This window comes from Rattus norvegicus, chromosome 1, assembly GCF_021556685.1.
Source record: "Rattus norvegicus strain SHRSP/BbbUtx chromosome 1, alternate assembly SHRSP_T2T, whole genome shotgun sequence".
Taxonomy (NCBI): domain Eukaryota; kingdom Metazoa; phylum Chordata; class Mammalia; order Rodentia; family Muridae; genus Rattus; species Rattus norvegicus.
Genome location: NC_141534.1, coordinates 234,743,893 through 234,760,452, shown reverse-complemented (window position 1 = coordinate 234,760,452; position 16,560 = coordinate 234,743,893). Strand labels below are relative to the sequence as shown.

General features: G+C 44.7%; 1 protein-coding gene and 1 long non-coding RNA gene across 7 annotated transcripts in view; one reads left to right on the top strand and one right to left on the bottom strand.

Annotated features, from left to right (window-relative positions):
- Pip5k1b (phosphatidylinositol-4-phosphate 5-kinase type 1 beta) overlaps nucleotides 1-16,560 on the top strand; it is a 283,946-nt gene that overhangs the window by 251,722 nt on the left and 15,664 nt on the right. For all 6 annotated transcript variants that reach the window (XM_087564143.1, XM_087564152.1, NM_001012743.1 and 3 more), the window contains one exon: nucleotides 13,642-13,756. In XM_087564143.1, coding sequence (XP_087420269.1) covers nucleotides 13,642-13,756 — 115 coding nt within the window. The remainder of the gene's footprint in view (nucleotides 1-13,641; nucleotides 13,757-16,560) is intronic.
- LOC148007884 (uncharacterized) lies at nucleotides 7,418-12,659 on the bottom strand. Its single transcript, XR_015653108.1, has 2 exons — nucleotides 7,716-12,659; nucleotides 7,418-7,513 (listed from the first exon to the last, which is right to left on the bottom strand). It is a non-coding gene; the product is annotated as an uncharacterized LOC148007884 (long non-coding RNA).

Below are 16,560 nucleotides of genomic sequence, written 5' to 3'. Positions count from 1 at the left end.
TGCTTAGAACTGTAGAATTTTTTCAATTAAACAATGCTAGAAAGAGGGAAATGTATTGGGGGGAGGGAGAGAGAGAGACAGAGAGAGAGAGAGACAGAGAGAGAGACAGAGAGAGAGACAGAGAGAGACAGAGAGAGGAGAGAGAGAGAGAGAGAGAGACAGAGAGAGACAGAGAGAGACAGAGAGAGACAGAGAGAGACAGAGAGAGAGACAGAGAGAACATAATATCAGAATTTTCAAACAAGCCGTGTATAGGAAATTGCTGGAATGCAGACCAGCGCTCAGCAGCCTGTGTTGGGCCAGCACGCCAGGCTTCCTGGCAGGTCAGATCCTTGCACCTCAGTACACCTGCACTTTGCACCCAGCCCCTTCCAGGAACTGCTTTATGATCTTCGGGAAGAGACAGCCTTGTTCTCAGAAGGAAACAAACTTCAATTGGAAGACTGATGATAGGTGTCTGAAAGAAGGTCAGACGTACATTTGCAAAGAAACAGAATCAGTATTTGTTCAGAACAAGTTGGGGGTTGCCACTGAAGATCTGGGAGTGTGTCTTAGTGGGTATTCAAGGAACGTCTCTAGGGGAAGGGAAGACTTTGATGAATAAAAGTAGCATTTCTGTGTCTTCCACCGTAGAGACAGAGACAGAATCAACATGGAGTGCAGAAGGGCTTCTGTTGATCTGTTCCTGTGCTGTTAGAAATGCTTCCAACTCTCAGAAATCATTAACCAGCCACCTAAGCGGCTTGAAGGAACATGTGTTTCCCCTGGAATTGTTGTTTTCCTCTGGAACCGTGTCATGTAGAATTACAGCTAGGGTTAATTACAAGTTGTCAAGGCCAGGCCGTGTGCCAAGTCCTCTAAATGCGTATCCATTATGTGCTTGCAGCAAGGCTGGCCTAAGCTCTCGTGATTACCACAGGCCCTGGGTTGCTCTTGGCAATTGGTAGAGAGTCTTAGACAGCAATATTGCACCAAGGGGAGCTATTTGAGATCATCCTTCCCTCAACGGGAGGAAACGTCTCGAAGACAAAGTAGCTCGTTAACACGAAGACAGATGAGTTCTTATTCATCAAAAAGCCTCAGGGTTTATTTGCTCAGATAGGTTATGTCCTGTGTGTGAAGACAAATTTTTAAGTTTTGAGTTTTGAGAGCTGAAGAAAAAAGGACGAGCTATGACTTTTAAAAGATGGAAACGTCAGTGAGTTTTGTTCACTGAGCCGTATTCTTAGCACCTGTTAACGAACAAATCCCACCAGCCTATGGATGTGGGTGCCTTCTGGAGTTCCATCAGGATCTTCGGCTCCCTCACCAATATTCCCCTGTTCCGCCATTTTGCCAGTAGCTGCAGTTATTCTAATGGAAGCCGAGACTTCCAACAGCTTGTAGTAAAATTGACGCCTGATGTTTTCTCCTACCTTTCCTGCCACGGTGTGCCGACTGACTCTTCTCTTGACTTAGGAGAGTCAACTGTCACTTGTTTCAGTGCGACAGCTGTTACCCTCTGCTGCTATTAATCCCTATATGGCACGAACTTTCATTTGATGAATTATTACGTCTTTAGAAGGTAGGGCTCAAAACTGATCTCCTGCTAAGTTTCTACTTTATTTCCGAAACTATGTGTATGTGTCTATACAGAAGAAATACAATGTCATTGTGGGGGGTTGGGGATTTAGCTCAGTGGTAGAGCGCTTGCCTAGCAAGCGCAAGGCCCTGGGTTCGGTCCCCAGTTCCGAAAAAAAGAAAAAAAAAAACAAAAAACCAATGTCATTGTGAGCCACCCTGCATTTCTTCCTAGCGTTCGGTGACATGGCACTGAAGGGTTAAATTTAAAATTTGGTAAGCACTCTTGAGCCAGGGGTAGATTTATTGTCGTTGATTATCTGCCGTATTAACTTGGAAGCACCCTGTTTCATTTTCAATGTCACACACGAGTGGAGGAAATAATCTTCTAGTATTGGGAAATGATTCTCCCCTGCATCAACGCAAGCACTCATACCATTGGTGAATGGTATGGTAGAGTTCTCTGAGAGTCATTTATCTTACTTCCCTCTTGTTAAGGTAAAGTAAAACGCCAGCCGGTATCTTGTCGGAACTAGACACTCATCAGGGGCAGGCATGGTCTAGACACAAATACAAAAGTTCTACAAAGTATACACAGCACTCTGACACTTAAGGGGACCTTATAGGAAAACCACTGTGGATACTACTGTTAGTAATTTATATAGTATATATTTACAATAGATATATATAAAGTGGATAAGTGATATATACAATGACTATTTAGAACTTGTATATTTCACTATTTATAATTCACTGCACGATCCTTTTTAGCAAAATCCCTACATAGTAATGGTTTCGATAATGCTAACAATGGCTATTGCGAATTGATCCCAAGTGGCAGATATTGTAAGAGCTCACTTCACTGGATCTTCACAGAGGTTCTTATATTGCTGAAGACAAGGAGGTGACGATGGCGCTAAACCCAGGGACTTCTAGCAGTAGGTGGGAAAGAAGGCATTTGTTTACTGGATCCTATTAGCAAGAGACATGGCAGATACTGGGACTTATGTACTTTGTATCAACCCTGTGCTAACGAAAAGGATGCCCTACTCAGCTTCTGTCACGTCAGCAACATACGTTAGAAGGAAAAAAGATGGAGCTGGAGAGACGGTTCCATGGTTAAGAGAAATTCAGTTCCTCTAAGGGACTCAAGTTCAGTCCCAAGAACCCATAATCCCCTGTAGCTTTCACAGGAGGAAAGCCGATGCCTCTCTCTGTCCTCCACAGCCACCAGCATCCATGTGCACATCCCTCCACTCAGATACAAACATCTACATGTAATTAAAAATAACAAAAATAATTTTTTAAATAGAAAAGGTACCCAAGATGAGTCGGTTCCATTGCTCCGGTGGGCTTGACATGTGGCAAAGACAAAGAGCATAAGATAGAGTGATAGAGTGATGGCCCTCCCGGAAACAGCAACAACAACAACAACTAAAACAAAAAAAAAACCCAAAGAACCTGGGTCCAACTACCTCCTTTAATGGTTTGCTCAGAAAGAACTAAGGACCTCCCACTGTGTTCCGCCTTCCAAAGGTTCCACACTTCCCAACGCTATCCTGGGAACCAGGCTCTGGACACACGGGCCCTCTTCTGGAAGTTTCCATGCAAACCATAGCAAAAGGCGACTTTATCCCCCACTCCATGGACATACGGCTAGAGCGTGTGCTCCCAGTGATGGTGTAACAGCCTGTGTCCAGCTAAATAGCCCTGTAGGTGGGCACCCAGGAGACAAGCGCCAAAGCTTCTGAGATACTTCTAAATTAACTCATCCGTGAGGAGACAGCCTCACTGAGGACGTGCTATTCTGGAGCTTCAGTGTGGATATTTTTAGAGCACTTGGATTAATTGCCAGCAAGCTATTTCATGCAAATAGGACGTAAACACGTATGTGAGTGATACGCAGTTATTAAACGACTAGAGTTTAGATCAGACTCAGAAACAGATACCCAAATGCTCCTCAGATACATGAGCATATGGGGTAATTCCAATGACAGATTTTGGGGGTTGGGGACTTAGCTCAGTGGTAGAGCGCTTGCCTAGCAAGCGCAGGGCCCTGGGTTCGGTCCTCAGCTCCGAAATAAAAAATAAAAAAAAAAATTTTAAAAAAGGCATTTGTCCCCACACCTGACCAATGACAGATTTTAAACTGAGCACCATACATCATGAGATACAAGATGCTCAAAGACAAAGGCAAGGCCTCCTCACTTCAGCATCAACCCTAGAGCGCCATCTCCCTCCCCTTTCTTGGCCATGTTCCCTAAGACAGCTCTTCCTGGCCCTGCCTCATTCTCAAAGGTGTGCCATAGCATTTCCAGACTAGACGTCACTGCCTTTTCCATGCTCCCTCCTGCTTTAAAAGCAGTGGTTCTCAACCTTCCTAATGCCGCAACCCTTTAACACTGTTCCTCATGCTGTAGTGACCTCAACCATAAAATTATTTGTTGCTCCTTCGTCACTGTAATTTTGCTACCGTTATGAACTGTAATACAAACATCTATGTTTTCCAATGGTGTTAGGTGACGGCACCCCCCCCCCAAAGAATTGGTTGAGAATCACTGGTTCAAAGATTCTAAATTCACCTGCTTCAAAACCTCATTATTAAAAATGCATCTTCCTGGGGTTGGGGATTTAGCTCAGTGGTAGAGCGCTTGCCTAGCAAGCACAAGGCCCTGGGTTCCGTCCCCAGCTCCGAAAAAAAAAAGAAAAGAAAAAAAAATGCACCTTCCTGGGTCAGTTGGGCATTTCTGATGCACATTAAAGTTTGGGAATCTGGCTTATTAAGCAACTGGAATGAACTGACCTCTGATTCAAACATACCTGCTTCTGACCCGTAACTCACAGCTAATACTTTGCTCTATAAAGAGTTACAATCAGAGATTATTAAGGCTCGCCCGTAATTCAGAAACCAGAGCAAGTTCTCCATTCTTCCCAGCACAGACCATCTCTGCTGTGAGGGAAGCCAAGGCAGGCGCCCCTCCCTTTGTGGTCACCAAGAGCTCTGTTCAATTTATTTCCCCCTAAACTGTTTATGTCCCTAATGATTCAGGACACGGTTTTTGACATGCACCTCGGAGACTAGCAGTTACCGTGATATTTTCCCATTATTCAAGTTGGAACCCGTAATTAGTGTGGTGTTGGCCAAGCCATGCATGAGAAACCCTCCTGTCATTTTGCGCCTCTTTGATGCTAACAGGCTCAGTAAAGCCGGGACCTGCATATGGCGTTCCAGTAGCGGTGAACCGTTATAATTGCAGACCGAGTCTTTGAGAGCCATGATGCCCTTCTAATCTGATCTCCAGTTGTTTCTTCCAGCAGCTTTTGCAATCTTAGTATTGACAGACTAAATGATGCCCCCTCTGTGTGAACATCTCATCTTACAATTAGAACCAGAGTAAAGTCTGAAGTCTGAGGCATAAGCACAGAAAAATAAGAGGTTTTGTTGGGTTTTACTGGGAAAAGCTTTATGTTTTTAAGAACAAAAAATATATAGTGTTTAACACGGGATAGGAGTTGTACTTTTTCAGGTACTTAAAAATACTATTTTTTTCTTATTAATTTATTTGGTTCACATACAAAGTAATGGGTTTCCTTGTAATATTTTTACACAGTGCGTTGCAAAACTTCATTCTCATTCCTTCCTTCCACTGCCGCCCCCCATTTCCTTGCCCTCCCTCCTTTCTGATCCCTTCTCTCCCAGGTCACCCCACTTCTCCTTTCTTACCACACTGCAATACAGGTTTTCCTAAGGTTTATGTCTTCTTTCATATGTGAATTCATATCAGTAAGAGTTCTTCCCAGTCTTGCATGGGAGCACATGCCTTTAATCCTAGCACTCAAGAGGCAGATACAGCAGCAGGTAGATCTCTGTGAGTTCAAGTCCACCCAAGGCTACATGGTGCACTCCAGGCTGTCAGGGCTCCTGACAGTGAGGCCCTGTCTGGAAAGGAGGGGGAGGAGGATGTTCTTCCCCCAATTGGTGCTGTGAGTTTCTGGAAGGAGGGAGGGTTAGTGAATCTTTCCATTTCCTGAGTCCAGGCTTGGTATTAACCATTTAACCCACTGTGACTCGTGTGTGAGTCTGTCAGATAAAGTACCACTGACTCGGTGGCAGTAACGTGACAGAAATGTGTCATCTCTCAGTTCTTCGAGCCAAAAGTCCTCAATGAAGGTACTGGCGGAGTCTGTTGCTTCTGGAGACTGAAGAAACTTTCCCAGCTTTTGTCCCAGGTTTCTGTGTGGCTTCTGGGAGTGTGCTGGAAAGCTTTAGCATTCCTGGGGTGTAGCCCTTTTCTTTTATCTCCACGTGAAGTTCTCCTTGCATGTGTTACAGATTTCTCACTTGTATAATGACACAGGTCATGTCGGAACAGGCTATCTCTATGACTTCATCTCAACAACCCTGTGCCCATATAAGGTCACACTCTGAGGCACGCTGGGCTAAGACTGTTAACATACAAAGTGAGAGAGGTGCATCGGCCTGTGACGTCACCTCAGGAAAAGCATGCACGGTCTGGGTTGATGGAAGCTGCAAACTGCCACCCAGGAAAGGTGCACCTTGTGGCCTAAACCTGAGGGGGTAGGGAGTGGGGGTGGTTCCTAGCGTGGGAACCACTTCCTGCTCACCTGTCTTAAACTTTTATGGGTTCAGTTTGGCCAAGCAAAGGTGTTCTCAAGTCGGCATGTTGCATTTCTGAAAGGCCACTTTCCTCTCACACTTTGTGAAGACAGAACATCTAAGGCTAAGAACCAAAATTCTTGGGGAGCCAAAGCACCTCATCAAATCCATACCCCCGGTTTTACAGAAGAGGCAAGCTGGGGTCCAGGATGGTTCCGTGTCTTACTCTGTTTGGCATAGCTGGCCCCTCAGAGCACTTGTCTACCAGAGCTCAGCTACCCAGACTCTCACTCTAGCTCCTTCCTGTGACCTACTGTGTTAAAAAGTCCATGACTGATTGCCTTTGCATCCTATCTCTACCTGGGGAGGGCAATCATGTCTGTTTTCAGAGAATATCTCCCTTCTGAGGTATTTGGGGAAATTCCTGAGTTCAAGACTATCAGATACTTCTAAGCCTCTCCTACGGGACCCACTCAAATAGATCGTCTCTCAGCGCCACAAATATGTGCTCTGGCCAGGAGTCATATTTGATTGTTATGAAGAACACACTTTCCTAGACACCAGAAGCTATCCATGTTGCAAACTGTGATAGAAATTAATTTAATAACCGAGTATACATTTTGGTTTGTAGTTATTCTTGGTCTGGTTGGGGGCTGTAAAGATGTTACAATATCTTTGTTTATCTAATTGTTATGTGTTACAATAAAATACGTACCTACTTGCCTTCTCTCATTAGCCATTTCCCAAACTCTTTTGGTTTGGGTGTTTGGTCTCCCAGTTTTAATGAGGTATTAGTGCTTTAAATGTGCAACATCGTAGTGTGATGTGTGTCTACGTTGTGAAATGCTGCCATGATCAAGCCCATGATATCACATGGTTAGATTTGGAGGTGACAAAACAACAGGCAGTTCTCTCATCAAATCTCAAATGTACAACAAAGTATTAGTAACTCTGGCCTCTGTACTGTGCACTGAGTCTCTAAAGACTGTGCATCTGGCCTAGCCAAACCTTGGTACCAAATGACCAGCATCATTTCTCCATGTTTCCTTTTCCTCCTACATCTAAAAACCATTGTTCCAGTCCCTGGTTTTATGAGTTGGACATTTCAAAATTCTGCACCAAGGCAAAGCCATTCTGTATTTCTTCTTCTATGTCTGTCTTATTTCACTATGCATAACACCCAGTAAGTCTATCTGTGTGGTCATAAATGCCAGGGTTTCCTTCTTTTTCAAGACTGTATAATGTTCTGTAGTATGCATATATAGTGTGTGTGTGTCTGTTTGTGTGTGTATGTTTGTGCATATGTATCCATCAACATTTAAAATGTTCTTCCAACTTTTTTTTTTCCTTTTTTTTTTTAAATTATTTATTATATATATAAGTACACTGTAGCTGTCTTCAGATACACCAGAAGAGGGCACCAGATCTCTTTACAGATGGTTGTGAGCCACCATGTGGTTGCTGGGAATTGAACTCAGAACCTCTGGAAGAGCATTCGGGTGCTCTTAACCGCTGAGCCATCTCTCCAGCCCCCAACTTTTTTTTTTGAAAGTTTTCTCTGCTGAAGGCCTAGCCATGTCCGAACTATTTACCAACTCGCCTTTTGCTTTCGTACCTGGTGTGAAGTAGACTATCAATATGTCTTTGAATGGTTTACAATTTTGTAAATCAAAAAGTAGAAACTTTTTTAATGTTGATAGATCGTTATTGAAATGTAATTAGAGAGCGATTGATTATTTAAGAGAATTAAGAAAATTCTCATTGGTAGCCAGGGCTAGCCCCAAACCCAGTATGCAGTCAGGCTAGCCTTGAACTCATGCCTCCCAAGTATTAAAGGTGTGCAGCATCACCGTTGAGCAGCCCCTCTGGCCCTTAGCACGTATATACCCACCTTGAGGCGGTCTGTAGTCCGTGGTAGAATGCTTATGTCCCCCTTTTGAAACCCTCGCTTCAATTCCTAATATTCTTAAAACCAGAAAGCATCATTTATTCCTGCTGCTTTTGACAAGGCCCAATAAGATGTCACTTAGAACAATCTGTCACTTGCCCGTTTTTCTCTTACTCTTCCTTATTAATGGAACCATAGTTGCTGGGACCCAGAGTCTCTTAGAAACACCAGACAGACGGGCTGATTCTCAGCAGAGACTGGATGGATTGAGACCAGATTTATTTATTGTTGCTCCAGGGTTGGACCTGGGTTTAAGTCCAGGTGACCTGTGTTTAAACAGCATAGACTTAAGGCTGCCAGGTACAAGTACAGAGCAAGCAGCTTGGCCTTAGCGGGGTCTTTATAATGTAAAACATGATCACAGCTATGTAGCTAACTACCAGCTTTAATGGGCACGTATGTGCGTGCACGTGTGTCTGTCTGGGCTGGGCTGCTAGAAAGACCAATGCCTGTGAGATGGTGAAGTTCCCGGAGGGGTCACCATCCACACTGTGCTGGCTCCTCTCAAAGGGAAGCAGCTCGCTTCTGAGGCCAGCTCTCTGAGCAGCAGGCCCTTCCTGTTTCGTTCTCTTTCTGTCTGTCAGTTCTAAGCCCCAGCTTTGTGCTGTCTCTGCAGCAGGCTTTATGCCCTGTACACAGGGAGGTTAAGCCATGCCCTGCAGCCACAGGCAACCATCAATCAGTACTTGAGGTTGCCTGCTGCTCTGCACTCTGGCTGGAAACAGGCAGTCTGCTGGCCTAAAAATAGCAGGAGCAGAGCTGAGGAACAACAGCAGCCTTGCTTCTGACTGCAGGAGGAAAAAGACAGGCACTCTCTGAAAGGCAGTGCCCCCACCGGCAGAAGTGATTTAGGGGTCTGGACAGTAGACAGTGTGGAAGCTGCAGGCACTGTCAATGCCTCCCAAGTTCCTGGGTCTTTTGGGTAACCCTGTGAACATTCCTCCTCTCTTAGCTGAAAAGCACCGCGTGTTGGGATTCTGTCTTGGAGGGACATCTCCCAGCATGCAATGGGAAGTCTGGTGCCAGTCCCAGAGAAAAGCAACAGCCTCTCCCCTCCCCCATCAGAGTATAGCTCAGGGTGGCATTTTTGACCCTCCCTTCCCACCTGGGCATTATGGAAACAAAAGCAGCATGTGGCTCTAGGACTGAATGAGATTTGGCAGCCAAGGGAGTCTCAACTATATTTCAGGTTTTCCCTGTACAGAGAGCTCTCTGCTCCCAGTGTTAGTGGTTAATGTTACAGTAGCAAAGCTACAAATACCAAAGCAGGAGTCCCTTCCAGGCCCTTGTGATAAATCCATCCATGCAAAGAGACCTCATCAAAGGGCAAGGCATGATTCCGGAGCTGAAAGGATGGTGCTGCTTCCCTCCCTATGTTGGGAACGAAAGGCCTTCTTTCCAGTTGGCCTTTCTCTCGCACACATAGTGGGGCTTGGTGCCTTGAGTGATTCTGTGAGATGGGCTGGCAGGATTCCTCTAGAGGTGAGGAGCCAGGTTTCTGTGCCCAGATGATGACCCGCCCTGCCTCATACCAAGCCTTCACAGAAGCAGGGCCTATGCTCGGCTTCTACACTTCCTATAGAAACCTTGGGGGTTCCCCCCCCAGTACAGTCAGCTTTAAAAGACAAAAGCTCTATAACACAGGGCAGCCTTAAGGGTGGCACGAATTTTTTATGCAAAGGTGAAGAGGAAGCCAGAGTCTCCACTGAGCCTTGTAGCCTTGACACCAGCAACTTTTTTCTTGGCAGGGCCCAGCAATCATGATACTGTGCCCAGAGACAAAAATATCATGCTAACTCGCCATTGGCCTGGCATTAGCCAGTATTTACATAGCCTCAGTAGCATGAACTCTGTGTATGGATCTCTTAATTTTGGAGGCAACTCACGGAGGAAACAAAATTCTAGGTGTCATTGTAAGATAGAATATAAGTTTTAGCAGCCGTTATGAAATGGGTGAAGATTTATCTTTTAAGTGTCCAATACAAAGTGAGAGACAGAAGATGAAGGGAGAGAAGGCAAAGAGGGGGTAATATGGAATGCTAATGGATATATGATGTGTGCGTGGTGGGATTAGAACTCAAACACAATTTGTAGTTACAAAATAATATATACATATATTATATGGCATATAACATATATAATACATACACGATAACATATATGTTATGTAATGTGTGGTGATATATACATTATAATATAGCATATATATTATGTGTTATATAATATATAATGACATGCACATCATAATATAACATATATGTTGTATAATATACATGTATATATTATTTTGTAGCTACAAATTATGTGTGTTTTAATGTATATAATGTCATATACATTCATAATATAGCATGTATGTGTGTAATATACAATATATAATGTGTTGCATAGTATATGTGTATGTGTGTATATACAGATATGCAGGTGTTCTCAGGAAACAGTGTGAGAAAAGGTATGGGGAGCCAGGGGATGCCTCCATCGAAAGCCTTTTATTCCAAGGTTCGTGAAAAGATTTGAAGGGGATCGGAGCGTTTGGCAGGGTAAGAGCGTTTGCTGCTCTTGCAGATTCCCAGCACCCACTTGGCAGCTCACAACTGTCTGTAACTCCAATTCCTGTGACTCTGAGGCTCTCTTTTGACCTCCAAGGACACCAGGCATGGGCATGTGAACAAAGTGCTCATTCACAAAAAGGGAAAATAAACCTTAAAGAATTTTTCACCAAAAAAAAAAAAACCCTAAAAAGATCAATGTTGATGGGAAGGAACTTCCTGGCGGAGGAGGGGTGCTGGCCACAGCTATAGCTTCCCACCCTAACTCACACATGTCGTGTGATATGGGATTCTATTTCTGTTTTAATCAAGGCAGTGCCAAGGTGGCTTTTAAGAGACAAGCACTGTGGCTAGTTCTGTCTGTTCCCTGAACGCATGTGCCCAGGAGAATGGGCTGTAAAAACAGTCATTAGGTCAGCAGACAGAAGTCAGGGTCCTGGGCTTTGGAATTATTGATGACAGTTTGCATAGTTCAGGCAGACTAATGCTCTGTGTGACGCTAAATTGATGTCACTTGCCAGATAACAGCCCTCGTGGCATCAAAGGACTGTAAGTGTCCACAGCCAGAGGGACCACAAGGACCTGGGTCCCCTGCTCGTCTGTGAGAAGCTTAAGGATTATCAAGAACAGAGTGGCAGGGGCTATCAGGACCTCCTAGGTTTGATGCAAAGCCCGGTGCAGCTCCCTGCACATTAGACAAGACGATTTGGACCTCAGAAGGTCTGGGTGAACGGAAGAATGGCAGAATGGATGGGACAGAACCCAGGCCGGCTGCCAGGCTCCTAAAACAAGTCACGAAGCATCTGTTTTAAAACAAATCTTCCCTCTGACCGCTAGATTCTGAGAGCCTTTCTCCCAAGAGAGAGGCCCTCACTTCCAAGTAAATCCTAAAACAGAACCTAGGAAAATCATAGGCTGAGAAAATGTAAACTGATTACAAGTAGATGGGTGCCTGGGAAATTAACAGTGGTGCAGGAAAGGGAAAAAAAAAGGCAAGAATGAGAATATTCCCAATGGACATTCTATTAGCATTTGAGCTAAATCCTTTGGGGGACGGATTTTCTTCCGCGTGGAGCATCATTAAGGGATACAATTTGCTGTGGATGCAGTGACTGCATCATCTCTTCATGCTTCATAGTTAAGTTTCACATCTCATTATTTTTAAGTGGCAGTGGACAAACACCTATTCATGCCTGTCGCCCGGGAAGACCACAGATGGGATTCCTTACACCTGTACGATGGCCTGACCATCACCCACAGTCCCAACACCAGTGTCACCCTCCTGCCTCTGGTGTTCTGTCCTTGAAAACCATGGGAAATGTCCACTGCTTAAAACCATTGCTTTTATTTCGAATGCGGAGGGATAATTGTGCATCCCTGGCTGATACCCAGTTTAAATGCTGTCGAGACAGACCAGCTCAGTCTTTAATCCCAGCACTGAGGAGGCAAAGGCAAATGGATCTCTGAGTTTGATGCCAGCCACCTACGTTGTTCGGGCTTTTATTGGTTCCCTAGGGAGTCCACACAGGGCATCCTCATAAAGTAAATGGTAGCAGTTCTCTATGTTGTCATTTTGGGTGTGGTCCTTGGACCACAGCATGAACATCACCTAGGGCTTAGTCAGAAATGCAATTCATGGGCTCTACCAGACCCTTTGATTCATACATCCTAATGGAAAGGTCTAAGAAGTTGCATTGTGGGGGCTGGAGAGATGGCTCAGAGGTTAAGAGCACTGTCTGCTCTTCCAGAGGTCCTGAGTTCAATTCCCAGCAACCACATGGTGGCTCACAACCATCTATAATCAGGTCTGGTGCCCTCTTCTGGCCTGCAGGTGCATACATGCAGGCAGAAAGCTGTATGATGTATACATAATAAATAAATGTTTAAAAAAAAAAAAAAGAAGTTGCATTGTGACCAACCAACCTTCCAGAGACCATATATGTACAGTGACTCTAAGAACCACTGGGCCATTGAACTTTTCAAGTCCAAAAACAGGAAGAAAAGAAAGAGAAGGAAAAAAGAATGCTGAGAGGGAGGGAGGGAGAGAGAGAGAGGAGAGGGGAGGAGGGAGGGAGTGAGAGGAGAGGGAAGGAGGGAGGGAGGGAGGGAGGAAGGAAGAAAGTGGAAGGGCTGCTCCCCAATCCATTTCGTAAACTATCAATGTATGGATACATGAGAGGGGCGGAGCAGTCAGGCGTGAAAACAAACCGCTCAAAGTCAGAGCTAGCCGGAGGCTTCGAGATTCACAGAAGCCATGATTCCCAAGACATGGGACCCACAAATCACCTCCTACAAACATCATGAACTGTCACACATGTAAGTGGGAGGGAAAATGATCTTATTGGTAACACTTTATTTAAACTAACAAAGCTACTTACTAATAGAATAAAACAGTTTTTAAAAACTTAAACCTAAATAGCCACATTTTCAGGGTGACTCACCTAGATAGATACATAAATACATAGATTAGATAGATGATAGGTGATAGATTCGATAGATAGATACATACATACATACATAGATTAGATAGATTAGAGATAGATAGATAGATAGATAGATAGATAGATAGATAGGTAGATAGATAGATAGATTGATTGATTAGATAGATGATAGGTGACAGATTCGATAGATAGATAGATACATACATACATACATACATACACACATACATACATAGATTAGATAGAGATAGATTAGATACATAGATAGATAGATAGATAGATAGATAGATAGATAGATAGATAGATAGATAGATGGATGATAGGTGATAGATAGATTAGGTAGATGATAGATAGATAGATAGATAGATAGATAGATAGATAGATAGATAGATAGATAGGCAAGCAGGAAGGCAGGAAGGCAGGCAGGCAGGCAGGCAGGCAGGCCAGCCGGCCAGAATCCACCACCACAATCTGTCCTTGGATCTGTTCTGCAAACCACAAACTCATTGTTCACCTTTGTTCTTCCAGCAAAGGGTTACCTTCCAGTTCAACCTTCACCTTGGAAGAGGGGACCATCTACCTGACTGCTGAGCCAAACGCCCTGGAAACGCAGGATGACGCCTCCGTGCTGGATGTCTATTTAGTGAGTGACCTTCCTCCACTCTTCTCAGCTCCCTGTTGGCAAATGGGTTGGGGCCTTGACTTACACAAGACTGTAAAGGCAGGCATGTTTGGGGTTTTTAGAGAAATGATTGCCTCCTGTCCCTTCCACAGGTCACAAGTCTTCCCAAGCCATGTGGCCCCCATAGTTTGTTCCAATGTTGGCAAGATTGGTAGCTTGATAATACTAATTCAGCAAATCAAGGACCAGTCCCCTAAATGACCCCATCAGTGGGGTCTCTAACCATTCCCTGCTCAAGCCAATGTGGGCTGCCCCAGGTGGGTATTGATCGGAAACAGTGGCATTCCCACTGCCTCTCTGGATGGGGCTGGATTCCAAACAACCCAGGGTACTGCTAGTGGTCCCTACACAGCTTGCCTAGGCTTTGAAGATACACTCTTCACCTGTTGCAAAGTCAGATGAGTTGTCAATCAGAGGAGCGGGTTCCTGCTGTCCCTACCTGTCTCTGCTTCTCCTAGATCACTTGCCTTGAGTCATCCCTTCTTTGGGCTTTAGTGTTCTCATCCATTAAATGGATGACTGAATGCTCTCGATGCCCAGGGCGACTTTAACAGGATCATTCATTCTGAATCACAGGGAGTCGCACACGGTTGGCTCTCCAAAGTAGGTCCAGTCGTTCTCCAAATTCTGTAGCTTCATTACCTCCTCTACCATTACGCCTCACGTAAACTTTAAGGCAATACATCTGGAACATTTGACGCTATTAATTTGTAGTTCTGGGGTGTGTTTTCTTGCTGGAGATGTTTTGGTTTTTTTTTTTTTTAACATCGTCCTACATCTGGAAAGGCTTCTTGCCTACTCTTCAGTGTTTTCATTTGCCTGTACATTATGGAAGAATGATAAAGAAAATCCAGTCTGGCCTGGGCAATGTCTCTCTTCTTTCTTTTTGACCTAATTCAAAAGCTCTGGGTCCCAGCCATTTTTTAATCCTAGCCATCTTTAATTGGAAGGCCCTGGAGGCTTCTGGGTTGACTTCTCTTTGATATTGTCACCCAGTGTAGTGTGAGGTCTCTCGTGAGGTTTATCCCTTGAAGTTTCTTCTTAGTACTGATATCCTAATCCACTTTGGGCTTTACTGATCCGCTAAGTATTTAATTTATATCCCTGTTAAATATGCAGATTTGTGTATATCAGGTAACATGAGATTTCCTCTTAGGGATCCACCCAAGCTTGTGCCTGTGGGCTACGGTGGCCTTGTGACTTTCCTCTGTAATTTGAACTGGAATTTAAAAGGATGGTTGACCTCAGAAGAGAACAACAGTTTCATCATTCAGTATCCAGGCATTTAATTCAGGTCCTTCCGATGTTTCCTCCCACACTGCTCTCCGGAGGCCCTGCACCTTCACACCGTACAGCCCCAGGCTTTCTGGTTCATTTGCAAATATTCAAACCAAAGGGAGATTTTTTTTTAAGATGGCATTCAGTGACCAAAGATGTTTCCTGTTGAATGCTAAGCTGATGAGCCACAGATTGGGGTATTGAAAAGCAAACAACAGAACTGAGTAGGGACGAACTGATGGGATGGGCGCTCCTGCCATCCTCCTACCACGATAGTCTCGGATATCCTCAGACACCCATGCTGCCTGTCACCCTCAGATCCTAAGGCAGTCCCTGCCTGCTGTAGAATTTGATGCGACTGGGGAGAACAACAAAAAGCCATTCGCACTAGGAAATGGAGTGGGAGAGAGTGCCCTTTTATGGCTCCCAGGGAATGGGTTGTCAGAGAGAGATGGAGGAATTGCATTTTTCAATAACAGAGAAATCTAAAGGATGGCTGCCACCCAACAGCCCCTTTATACTTCTGTTACTCCTGTTGCCTTTACACTGGCCACATTAGCATCCTCTCAATAACTCGCCCTTTATCTGTGAAAGTGCTTCTGCAAAATGGCTGCTTGAAGTGCAAAAATAACTGCATATAAGGGAAAGAAACAGTTAAGCCTTTTTTTTTTCTTTTTGCCATACTCTATTGGAGATTAGCATGCTGACCGGCAGCCCTTGGACAGCGTGATTATTCAGTGTGTTTGGGGTGGTTAATGGTACTCTTTGATCATAGGAAGAAGGGCGGCAAAGAAGCGAGAGAGATTATATAAACAGCTGCCACACCATGATGTCTGAGGAAAGCCTGAGAAAATACCAAGACAAACACTCAACAAATTAGGTCACAGGGGTCTTAGAAAACTCACGGGGGCTTTTGGCAAAAAGAAACTGAGTTTCTGGACTTGAAACCTTAGGCTTGGAGATGAATGACCTCTACACAGCCACACTGCATCTGTGAGGGTCTCTCCAATCATTACCTGCTTAAGCCGGTTTGGGCTGCCCAGGGGGTGGGGGTGGGGGTTGATTGGAAATAGTGGCATTCCTACTGCTTCTCCGGATGAAGCCGGATTCCCAGCAACCTGAAGATGCTGCTCGCACGCCCACTGGGGTTTTGTGAGAGCAGGATATGGAGAAAAGGCACACAGTATCCCAGGTTGACATTCCAAACTGGAATACCTTTCCAGTTTGTCACCTGCTAGCACCGTAGGGAACTGAGATTTCAGAAAGTAAAACAGGGCTCTTGGCCCAAAGTGCTTGATTCCTTAAGTTATTTGACCAAATAATGCTTTTAAGACCCATGAAAGAACTGGGGTGGGGTGGGGGTGATAGGTGCAGATGTAGTAGAGATGGGCAGATCTCTGTGAGTTCGAGACCAGCCTGTTCTACATAGAAAGCCTCCCTCTATGTCCCAGCCCCTCTGGCCCTATTGTTTCTCTTTAAGGGTCTGT